Source organism: Cataglyphis hispanica, chromosome 2, assembly GCF_021464435.1.
Source record: "Cataglyphis hispanica isolate Lineage 1 chromosome 2, ULB_Chis1_1.0, whole genome shotgun sequence".
In the NCBI taxonomy this organism is placed as follows: domain Eukaryota; kingdom Metazoa; phylum Arthropoda; class Insecta; order Hymenoptera; family Formicidae; genus Cataglyphis; species Cataglyphis hispanica.
In genome coordinates this window covers 1285196-1298111 of record NC_065955.1, presented here as the reverse complement: position 1 = coordinate 1298111, position 12916 = coordinate 1285196, and the positions used below count along the sequence as shown (strand labels likewise).

The 12916-nt window shown below is 30.7% G+C and overlaps 1 protein-coding gene across 1 annotated transcript in view; it reads right to left on the bottom strand.

The window, feature by feature from the left end:
- Window positions 1–12916, bottom strand: part of LOC126857157 (uncharacterized) — a 244949-nt gene that overhangs the window by 220295 nt on the left and 11738 nt on the right. Inside the window, exon 2 of the mRNA XM_050606346.1 lies at window positions 10737–10787. Coding sequence (XP_050462303.1) covers window positions 10737–10787 — 51 coding nt within the window. The remainder of the gene's footprint in view (window positions 1–10736; window positions 10788–12916) is intronic.

Here is a 12916-nt window from a genome sequence, read left to right as displayed (position 1 = left end):
TTGTGTATACAAAATTATATAATAGCAGTTGAAATAGAGTTATTCACATTGAAATCTGGTTGCATTTATTAATATTTAATGCGCTCTTACACGATAAAACAATCTGACAGAGAATTCATTCTGAATGCTATTGTTTCACAAGGACTATTCGCTGTCGCGATGTGCTCTCTTCCGAGACGAGGTCGGTTCTTGACCGCAGTCACGCCACGCCAACCAGCCTTAGCGCAGTCAGTGCATGTGCATTCTGCGACTAAGTTAAGTTATTTTAGTGACGGTGGCTCGTAATCTAGGTGAGCATCGTCTTGTCGCTCGCGACCACAATCACACATACGTGCGCGTTGGCATTATTTATTAATTCCAAAAATTTATGACCATGGAATTCCGGTTTCGTCGCATTCCCGTCCGTAATATCGCGTTTTATGACCACCTGTACGTAGCCAATAATGCGCTTATACGCGCGGTAGCGCGTAAATAAAATAAAATATCGGACTTTTATCGAATTCAAACATTACTATCGATATATATATATATATATATATATATATATATGTAAGCATTATTCACGTGATTTTGGTTGAACATTTTTCTCATACGTGAAATAAAAGTATATTGAAATATTTTGATTATTTAACACGCAGACAGTCCCTTTCACACATGCATCATATTTGAAATTACAGTGTTCAATATCATACCCTTAATCATGTAATAAATTTATTTTTTAATATTTCAATATCAGTTTCGATATATTAATGGCTTCTTCAAAACTTCTCTCGAGAATCTCTGATGGACTGCAAATATTATTCTGTTGACAAAAAAAAGTGTACTATCTCATGTACTGCATTAAACCACAAAATTCTGTTCGCAGAGTAACGTTGATATTACGTTATAGCTATCGAGCGACACTTCTTTACTTCCTCTTTACCGTTCACCTCCCGATATTCGACTCGAATTTCTTTCTTCTCGTCTGCTTGAGGGTGTATCGCAGAGAGGTAGAAATATCGACACAGTCGTGCATAATAATACAGTACGGCTCTATCTTTTGTCAGTCTTGACTTTAGTTTCGTATCTCCGCTCGTATCTTTCGCAATTCCCTCTTTCTTTCTGCAGCAATTCGTCTAATCACCACCATCTTTCGCAAAACAAAAACAGGGGAAGAAAGAAAGAAATCGAGAATTTCTCTGAATGAAACAGAATGACTATGATAAAAACATTGCTCTTGTTTCGTCTTTTATTCGGCCGTCTTCTTTTATTCAATGTTATTCAAAATGAGTGAGTTGTCAAAATAGAGTGACACAATTTTTAAGAAATATCGAGATTAGAGAAATATTATAAGTTAGAGAAATAATCGTAGAATATAAAATATGTAAATATCTAATTATAATAATCTAAAAAAAAAAATTTTTTTTTTAATCTAAATCAATTAGCTAAAATGCAATCTTCCATTTTTCTTATGATTCGCACTCGTTCGCAAGAGTAAGATCGTTTTTCCTGCAGTAATTGAAAAGTCCTTGTTAGCGTTATGCGTCTATTAAAAAAACATTCGCACTCTGTATAAGAGACAATTCCTGCTATCTCCTTATATCATTATAGACCTTCTAAAGTTCGAGCATCTACGCGAAAATTGGTCGTATAAAAGACATTCCTGAAAGTCCAGCAAAAACTCTTTTCGTTGTCTGAAGATTTTGCCATCTCGTATAAAATTTATATCGAATAATTTAGTAAGTACAATCGAAAATAAGACTATACTCAAAACATATTATTATCTATATGAAATAGATATGATTTCTTAAAAATCTTATCTTTTAAATTTTTTACATTATCTATTATTATTATAAAAATCAGAATTGATAACAGTGCATGCAAATTTATTTTTCTTACATAAAGAGAGCAGTAGATTTTGTAAAAAAATAAACTCGAAAAAGTATGTCATTAATAAATTAAAATATAAATAAATAAATTATTTTACGCATCTACATTCTATATTTATTATATATTTTCAATAATCAACATATATCACTATAAATTTTTTACTGAAAATATGTTATAAATTAAATTGTAATTATAATTATAAATTAAATAACATATATATGTAATAATTTTTTTAATTGTAAAACTAATTTTGAATAAAGTCTTCGAAGACTTAAAAATATCTATATAGTGTATAATATATGTAATGTAAAACGTATAATTAATAATGTCAGATTGTTGTAAAATAAAAAATAGTAAGCTCAAATAGTTCTGCGCAAATAAAATTTCAACATATCGCTCTAGCGAACATCGATTGTCTAGAAAGACTGTCCAGCAGAAAACATACTACAACTGATACCACTTTTCAGTATGTGAAAAAGCGATAATAGAATGAGTCCGAAAAGAAGGACGATGTCAAGCGAACAAGGAACGAAAGGTGAAAAAGAAAAAAGCGGAAACGAAAACGGAGCTCGAAACTCGAAACGTGGCAAAACAAAAGCTGGGAATTCGAGGATCAGGAAACGTCTCGAGGACGTGTAACGAGGATGGCGTACAAAAGATGGCTGAAAAATTCCTTCGTGAGAAGAAAATATTTAATTCTTCAATAAAGGCAGTGATTGTCAGATTGGACTGTAGATTAAATTCTACGACGTGGAAAAATTTATTATAAACTAATTCTCGCCTTTTTATTTTCTTTCGTCGTAAAGTATCAAAGTGCATAATGCGTAAAGTTTCAAAGAAAAATCTCTCTTAAAGGGTATTAAAATTTTTTAAGCTGAAAAAAAAGGAAAAAAAAATATATTTCTAATAAAAAAATATCAAATATACAATACCAATTTGCATTTTAATCATAATTTTTCTAGTATTAAATTAAAATATATTTTAGTAATGACAAAATATTAATCGGATACATATTTGTTGCATGAATATATAAAATTGCTAGATATATAAATTATGATTCCTTATTTCTTACTAATAAGTATATTTGATTCTTCCTAAATAGAAATGTTTGTTAATTCCGTCAAAAAACCATTTCAATAAAAAAAAAAAAAAAAGCTTGAAGAAATCCTTCGAGTTTTTGCGATCAAGCAACTATCATATTCTCGGTTCTTATACGAAAAATTCGCATCAAATCGACTGGAAATATTTTATCAGCGGTTAAAATAAGTTTTCTCGATATCCAATTGGATTAAGGTAGAATTTTTCCGCTTAGTCTACGGTATGCAGATGTAAGCGGCTACAAATAGATTTGCCACAAATTTGAGTGCAAATTAAATAGTTACAAAAAAGAATATATTTGACAGAGAGAAAGACACCAAAAACAAAAAGCATAATTATCGTTCTATATAAGCAGCAAAATATAAAGTATAATACAAAGAATCTGTCTTATACATATAAATCAATCGTTAATTTATGTGTTTCTTTCGTCGTATAAAATATTATTATATGATTATATGAACGCTTATAATAAGAGAAAATATCATATAATTACAAATGATTTGTTAAATTTTTCCCCCAAAAAGAGAAAGACTCGATAATATAATTTATATTATATTTATATTACATTTATATTACATAATCTGAATTATATATTTATCAGAATCTGTACAACTGTGGCATTCCCCTATTAACGACTAATCAATTTCCCGCCTTATTCGTTGTTTCATGCTTCAAAAAGTATTTGAATGACATATCTCGAGTTGCAAATTCCAATTATACAATAAAACACCGTTCTCTTTACAGTTCAATCATAAAATTCTTCTTTCTCTTTCTACATTTTTATTTTTATTATTTTTACATATTCACGATAAAATATTGCTTATTATTTAAATGAGAAGCTTGTACAAAACGCAAAAAAAATAACAATGTTACGTCCATTAATATTGGAATTTGCAATGCATTCGATTTTGAGATAATTTCTTTTTAATTGAATTATCATGCTAGTAATATTATGGTTAAATAAATACATTTGCTATTTATCAAATAAGATAATAATATAAATATAAAATGAATTTATATTTTTTTTTTGCCAAAGCACAAGAAAATATTTTAAACAGAAATTACATAATTTATTAAAACAGAAATTACAGGAATAAAAAATGAGACCAGAGAAAATGTAGAATACAAAGATTCAAACGATCAGTCGCAATCGTTACTATCTCAAAATCAGCTAGTAAACCAACTTTGTCTCGGTGCTGAAGATATCTTCTCGCCTGGTTATATACGCTATTGAACGGATAGAAATCGACGAAAGATACATTTTCTCAATTGCAACAAAGTTTCTCACAGTGGACGTACACACGTACACTCAAGAACGAAATTCAATTGTACATTTATCCGAACAAGTTCCACAGCGTGAGGATGTAGGACGCACATTGAGCGCAGAGCTATCGAGCTCCTGACCAAAGTGCTATTCGGTGATAACAAATGTAATATAGATCTTGGAAATTTTCCATGTCTACATTTCTCTTACGTGTGACATTTCTCGATTGCGCACAAAAACAAATCGTAATACAAACGAAATTGCAAATGAACAATACAACTCACGATTTTTATTAATAGCAGAGAGTTTTTTTTTTTTTTAAATTAATGGGAGAAACGTTTTCTTAATGTTTGTAATCGGGAAAAGTCTTTTCCCCCAAACACATCTTACTAGCTACAACCAAGAACAAAGTTTTAGATAGTATAACGTATTTCTCCGAAGTTCTCTCTACATCATGCAAGATAGGAAGAGTGTCATGTTCAAACTTGAGCAACGTTTCGCGAATTTTGAAATGTGCGTTTTTGCATCCTTAATACTTGCAAAGGAAACCGAGGTAGCGACGACGGCTTTCGTCGCTCTGGTGGTTTATTACAACGGTCTCTGCAGCTTGAAATTTATCGGCCTTTCCCCCGGCCAGCAGCTGCGGCTACTCCACAAAATACAACGAAAGGAACGAGAATGTTATAAAACGAATGCGCGGAAGGAAGAAGAGATCGCACATTCTTTCTTAAAGTTCTCGCCATCTAGAAGAGAGAAAACAGACAAGCTGATGGAAAACGCTTTACGCTTTCTCAAGGCGAGATTTGAATGTAAATATAAAATGAAATAAAGCAATGAGAGCTATTGAAAAATTGATTATTACTTTTAATAAATCATCAACAAGAGAGAAAGACAAAGAGAGAGTTGTGTAATTTAAAAAAAAAAAAACTAATGTATCAATTACAGTAAATCCGTTTTTTTTTACTATATTAATAACAAAATCGACAGAAAAAGAAAAAGAGAGAAAAAAGATTGATGTATCGGCAAAGCCATGACAGAAGTTGTTGATGGCGCAAACAGACTTACGAAGGCGAATACTATAGAAGGGCTTATAGCAGATAGATACAAATCTCGCTAAAAATGTATTCCTCTTCACTTGTTCCAAGGAGGAAGTAATTCTATCGGTAGGGTAAAGCAAGAAGAGCTGAACTTCTTGAATGTTTCATAGGTTGCTTCGCTATCTTTCATACGCTGAAAGAGGCAAAAACAAAGCGCCGTATTTGCTCGCGTATCTTCTACAGTGATATAAAGTGACATACATCTTACTACTAAAATATAGGGACATTTCTTATAAATGATTCTGAAGAGCTAGTCTATGAAACAAGTATCAATTGCAAATTATCTTACGAATAATCTATGTAATGTTGTAAAATTGAAATTAAAAAGTTTGTAATATATTTGAAAACGAATTCCAATAAAAGAAAATTCATGATATATCTGGTCATAAAAATACAACACTAAAACATTTAATGTGTATAAAAAGTGAAATATTTATAAAGTTAATGAACTAATATTACAGAATATAAATTAATTGATTAAAAATATTAATCCATTTATTGAATATTATATAAATTACATAAATTATATTAATCAATTTTCGCAGCAAATCTTTACTTTATAGTAATGCAGAGTCGCGAAAAACAGCAGTTTGAAAGGTCCGTAACAAAACTCGTTTGCTTGGCATTTCGTGAGATAAACACAGTTGTTGCTGTCGACAACTTTATCACGGAATACGGATGCGGAAATAACTCTGATTTGTGCACACACCCGTCGAGTTATGAACGAATGCGAAGTACAATCCGTAGTTTCTGTAACATCGTATCCTGGATATCTCAAGCTTCATGCCGAAAATGCATGTAACTTGGCGGGCAAAAATATCTCTACGCAAACATTCAGGAAATGTTCGACCATCTTAATTCTGACGGTTGAAGCACCACAATCAGATTAAGTTCAAAGTTTCAGTTTCAAAGTTTCCTTTTCAATCGCGATACGAGCCATCGTAAGTTATAACCAACTCCCCAAATGTAATATACGAAACTCAACCGGTCCTCACACTCCGCGAAATTATATTCTATGCACTTGACTATTTGCATGTTATGAGATGATATGGTATAAGGAGGCGCATATAGAGAAGAAGAGAGAGGCAAGCAGAAATCTCCTCGAAGGGAGGATGAAGTACCGGAGAGGCAAAATGCTGTTATAGCGACATTCGGCGGCGAGGTGGGCGAGAAGGTCGCGTAGCTATTTGTAATTGTAATTAGCAAGCTGGCTAATTCATTACGTCTCACCAAGAAATATACGACGCGCGGTATACTACTTAATTACAAGGGACGCTATATAAGAGAAAGCACGTAAATATTAATTATCGTAAGCACCGTTGTGTATGCGACAAATCATTGCATCTCGCTACGAGATATGCAAAGAGCAAAAAGAGATCTAATAACAAGAAAGGATATGTAATAGCTATGTCGACGCGCAAGAAGAAAAATACAGAGCGAGAAATAGAGAAACAGGAAAATGGAAAAACCTAGTAACGTTTTTTTTGTATAGAGATCTCAGATATATTTTTAAATTAATACAAAAGCAGTATTGTTATACATGTGTGTGTTTTCTTTATTTTTTTATACACAGTCATTTAAAACAACAGTAAATTTTCCTTTTTGATATTTATATGTATACCCTTATATAAATATATATAAAAAAATACAGTAATTCTATATATATTTTATGTATAAAATTTATTTCAAATTAAATTTAAGAGAAAGAAATATGGAAAATTTAAAATGTACCGTATAATTTTCAAAATAGAGATACATTTTATGAAATATTTTAATTAATATATATATTAGATCTTTCACCCCAGAACGAAACAAGATGACGATTTTACATCAGAAAGTCTCAGACTAACGAGCTGAGTTGCTTTTGAAATTCAAGCATAACGAGCTGAGTCGAGCTGCGAGTGAGCGTCAGAACGTAGAACAAGATAAATTTACGGAATCATGTTGGACGGCTCGAGAATGTCACCGTTGTCATCTGGGAAAAAAATACTGCAACAGGCTGCGACACGCATCGTACGAAAAGTAGAACATATTAATGAAACTAATGTTAGCAAGTATGCGTTTAGTTGCTGGCTATTCTTAATTTTCGCGATTTTTATCTCCTGGATTAAGCTAGTCTATCTTGTATATTGTCAGAATATACATTCTTTACATTCTTTGAAAGTATAAATATAATAATGCATTCCATGATTTTTATTAAATCGCTTGGGGATGTTTAGAGGAATCCAATAAATATCTTTCCTCACTTACTATTTGATATAAGTCAGAAAATATTATATATTGTTTTCTTTAATTTTATCAAAACTATAATTTTTAATTATTAAAAGTTTTAATATTACAATATTGATTAATTATTATTAACGAGCTACGTCATAACGATGAATATAACGTAATATTATGTCGAGTAAATGAAAGATTGAAAATTTTTCAGACGGTTTGTTAATGTCTTTTAAATATTTATGTTGCTTAAAATGTTAATAAATAATAAGTTCTCACTAAAAAATATTGTGTCTTGCATATTTTTTACACATAATATGAAATGACAAAACCACAAGTAGAATTCATAATTGTGGCACCTTCCAGCACTCATCGGAGTAAAAACGGAAAAATGATACTGTAAATTATGTAAAAATAGAGTGCAATTACAAAACTGCGTATATCTCAATCATTTTTATATTTTCGAAATTATTTTCTGCAATATATTTATGATTTACAACACAAAATTTTCAATTTCTCGTTAAAGTTTAATTTCTATAATATGATTCTAATTTATTCTAAGATAACAAGGTAATTCGTGCATAGATATTACTTTTTGCAGTAGTATTAACATAAATTTTGAATTTCTTGATAACAAAAAAAGAGTGTACAATTTTTTAAATTGCTTATAAAAGAAAATTAATTGATTAAATTATGAAAAATAAAATAACTAACGATTCAATATCGCAGAAACGGAGAATTCTGTAATTTTTTATTATCGATAAATTAAAAAAGTTGAATCGGAAAATACATTCAATGAATTAATTTTAATGTTCTCACTCTAAAGTTCACAATATATATTTTATTTTTATTTTTTGATTATTTATGTTTTTGCAATTATAAATGTAATTCGTAATAAAGATTTGTGTTAAAATAGCAAGAGTTAAATTTAATTTATTTTATCATATTTTAATTACAAGAAAAGCACGCGAGAGCAAGAAGAAAGTGAATAGTCGTAATAATAATTTTACTATTATCGTTGCTGAGAAGTTTATATGGTTGTAGAAGCATGAGAAAGTGCACTGTAAATTCTGATTACGCATAATCTGTCACAGCCGTTTAAGCAAGAATGATCAGACGACATTAGAATACAATGTAAAACTTGCATAAAATGCGCCATTAGCGATAAAGAAACAAAATAATCTGTTTGATTTTACTCACACATCCATGCACAAACCTTTGTCTATTTAATAAATATAATAATAAAATTGCAAGTTTTAGAATTTTATATGCATATATAATAAATACTTTAATTAAATAATTTTTTATAATAATTTGCAAGATTTACTTTAATAATGTAATAGAAAAATCCCTAATAATATAATAAAAATAGTTATTAATTCATAAAATAAGTTTGTAATTTTGAAAATCTCCCATTTATAAAAATTGTTAATTTTGATAATTTTGTGGAGAAAATATCTTTTTATTCTTCTCACAAATTAAGATGCTAAAATCCATCGATGTGTTTCGTATATTTTGCCACTCTCTATACCTCTGTATATATATATATAAGTAAATACCTTATCTATGTCGATAGTCGATACATCCTCCGGGGCATAATCTTGTTCTACCAACTAGTTAAATTAAACTACGAGATCTGCCCTTCAGCCTAGGATGGTTACCAATCGCAGCGTGTATCGATCTACATATCGATGCTCATAAAGTGAATCCGAGATTATGATAAAATAAAATTTGAAATGCCGTATATTTATTAATCATGTTTAAAAACAGATATGTAAAAAATAATATTAATAACAGTAAATTATTATATCAATATATCTAACACAATTAATATATTAGGATTGAAAAATAGAGAAGATAATATAAACGTTATATAGACGATGTTTACAACTGACTTGCCATGGAATTTTACTACTAAGTATTTCTTCCTGAATAAAACGTGCGCCACAAATCTCGCGAAAGAAGAAAAAAATGCCAGCATCCCCCGCGTCCCCAAGAAGCTCTTTTCCACAAGGCCGGTCCTCTCGGCAAGTTGCCTCGGCGAGCAATCTCACGAAATTGCGCCGCGCGATTTCACGTCGTTCTGTCGACGTTACCGTTCGCATTCTCAACGTTTTTTTTTTTTCCGAAAGTCTTTCGACTTTCATTTGACTGACGGAAGGGAATGAGCTGGAAGGGTAAAAACGCGATAAACAAAAAATTCAGTAAAAGAGGGAAAAGAAAGAGCGATAAAAATAAATTTTCTTATTCCACGCAATCAATATATTACCTATTATACTATCAAAAATAATATATCTGTGAAAGAATTTGTTAACACTGATAATAGAAATTAGTAATAATTAGCTAATCACATCGATTTATGAATATATTATAGATTTATTCACGCAATCTATATTGTTAATTTACAAAGAATAAGACAATATTTTTCCCAAGAAGTCATCAAAATTAAAATATTATAAACTGGATATTTGCAAAATGACAAACTTTGTTTAATTTATTTTTAAGAAATGCAAGTATAATAATTGTGTTATTATTTTAATTTTCTGAGAATGACAATTGGCGGAGATGTATATTATCGCAAAAAAAAAAGAAAAAAAATATCCAAAATGTGTATATCATTAAATGAACACTATTGTCAATGAAATATTTGCGAGCATAGATATAATGCACTCTACGTTTTTCCAATTTAGTTTTGTAAAAAAAAAATAGGCCCAATGGGAATCAAACTTGAGTACGAGCTTTCATGTAACATGTAGCGAACTACATCGCCAAGTATGTCATTTATAGTCACTCATTTGTATGCATATCTAGCATATTCCAGTTGACTCACATGTAACTCATATGTTCCGATTTTGTAGAAGTTTACTGTAGAAAGTTCTGCGATCTATATTTAAAATCAATTACTAGTTTACGGTTTCTTTCCGCAGACATATCTTTTATGAAAATTGTTTATGGTAGCATAGAGTGTTAATAATAATAATAATAATAATAATAATATATATATATATATATATATATATATATATATAATTAATTATTATTATAATTATATATATAAGATAGAGATATTGCAATTTGCACAAAATCATAAAGAAAAATTATTATATATACCGAAAGATTATTATATAAAATATATATATATATATATATATAAAATATATAATATATATAAAAATCATACTCCTACTCACCCGTGCTTTTGGCGTTTGCTTCAATCCGATAGCTGGTTGGCTGCGATTACTCTGCAAAAAGAGACAAAAATGATTAACAGAATGCCGTTAAATTTATAATAATTCATTAAATATATATTCGCTAAATTATATGTTGCTGCATCGACAGGACGATTTTTAGTCTGAAAAGTGAAGAGATAAAAGGCGATAGATCATTGTCGTAAAATGCGTCATCAAAATACAAAGAGAAACTTGCAGTTACATATATACTAGTATTCAACTATGTATCCTGAGCATGCATTTATGACAAAACACAAGATTTTGACAGGACAATTAAAAACATCATACAGATGTTCAAATTCTAAATATTACACATTTCCGACACATTCGATCCGTCGTACGATTTCCACCGAAAAAATCTATCTTTGTACAAAAAACAAGTCGGCCCGAATCATTTGCCTTCCTTTATGGTATTCGACGAAGTATTTCCGTTTCGTAGATAAATCCGATTCTGATAGCTCAAAGTGTCTTTTTATTGCTGCATGGCCGCGATAAATTCACGGTGAAATATTGATTCGGATCGGTATCGTCGCGGTTACTCGTCATTGCTGGAGGGAAATACATAAATTTTAATTGATATGCCGGTACGCGAAGGAAACAACTGCGTCGTGCATGGACGATGACCGTCCTGCAACGAACGCGGACAAAATAATTCCACATCGGGAACTTATTCCGGCAGAGTGACGAAGTGACCGAAATAGAGAGTCACGTATCTCGCGGCAATTTAATTAAGCCGTCGCACTCGCCATATATCCCTGCGTTGATTAAGCTGTTTTCGATACGCGTTTCTATCCGTACTGATTGCCGCTACTAATTTGCAACGCGCTGGTTCATCTTTTTCACAGATGTTCACAGAAACGCCATAAAATCTGTATTATTCTTTACAAAAGCTTTCTGCGTGATATTTTTTCTCTTCATAGAGAAAAAAATTAAATCTTTAAAAGTTTTATGAACAGAGCTTATTTTATATGTATAGATTTTTCAAAACTTATATTTTATATACAATAATTTATATTGCAATATTTAAATCTGCAACAAAGATTGAATGGAAAAATAGATATGTTTTGCTAAATGTTAATATTTATTATAATAGTATATATATTCCGCATCTCTAAGATTTGTAATTTATAAAATAACGCAAAAAGACTGAATCTTTTTATCAATTTTACTAGAACAAATTTACATAATAGTAAATTTTTTTATATAATAAAATTTATAACAGTTATATGTTTATTTATAACAAAAAATTGACAGAGTCAACATTCTCCAATTAAAGGAAGGAAATACGTGCATGAACTAATAGATTCAGGATAATACTTGCACGACTTAATATTTACTGAACCTTAATATTTACTGAAACCGTTTTCATCCTCTGAGAAATTCCGAGCATAATCTGCACTAGACATGTTGATTACATTGGATTTGCATTTAAATATCCTCGGATTGCAACTTCCTATAGAAACGGAAACGAGAGCATAACACGGACCGTCAGCTTCGACGATTCGATGCCGCACCGATGATAATTAGCGCACATTTAGCGGCATTTCGCTTGTCCAAAATCGGCTAACAGATATACTGAGAAACAAACGAGCTTTGTACGAAACGTGATAATTAAGCGGCTTATTCCGATTAATTCCGGATAATTACGCCGGCAATTAGTCCATTTGCTGCGACTGTCCAACGCAGCATCAATGGTAGGGCCCTACCATTCGATCCTTACTACGCTCCGCGACAATTGACGAAATTGTGTTTTTGCCCTTAAAACTCCTACGCTCACAGATTTTATCAGTTGTCTTGAATCTCGAAAATTGCCTCTCGTAAACCGAGAAACCGGACTTGAGCACTTTTCCGGTTACATTTCCATTGGAACATTCCTGTCGTCCAATTTAAACCGTCATCTGTATTTTATCACGCAATAAGACGAGCGCAAATTAAACAGCCAAATATTTCCTTGGATTGTGTAAGGAAAATTTGACAGTTCTCGGTCAGTGTGTTTGCGTAACTGTCTCATAAGAATTATACAAAATTAAGATTACTTATCTTAGATTCTTTGATGCTGTGCGTAAAAAAATCCAGATTTCCAAAGATTGAAAATTTTCCATATTCTTTGGAAGAAATCAAATTTAGCGTGCTTCGATTCT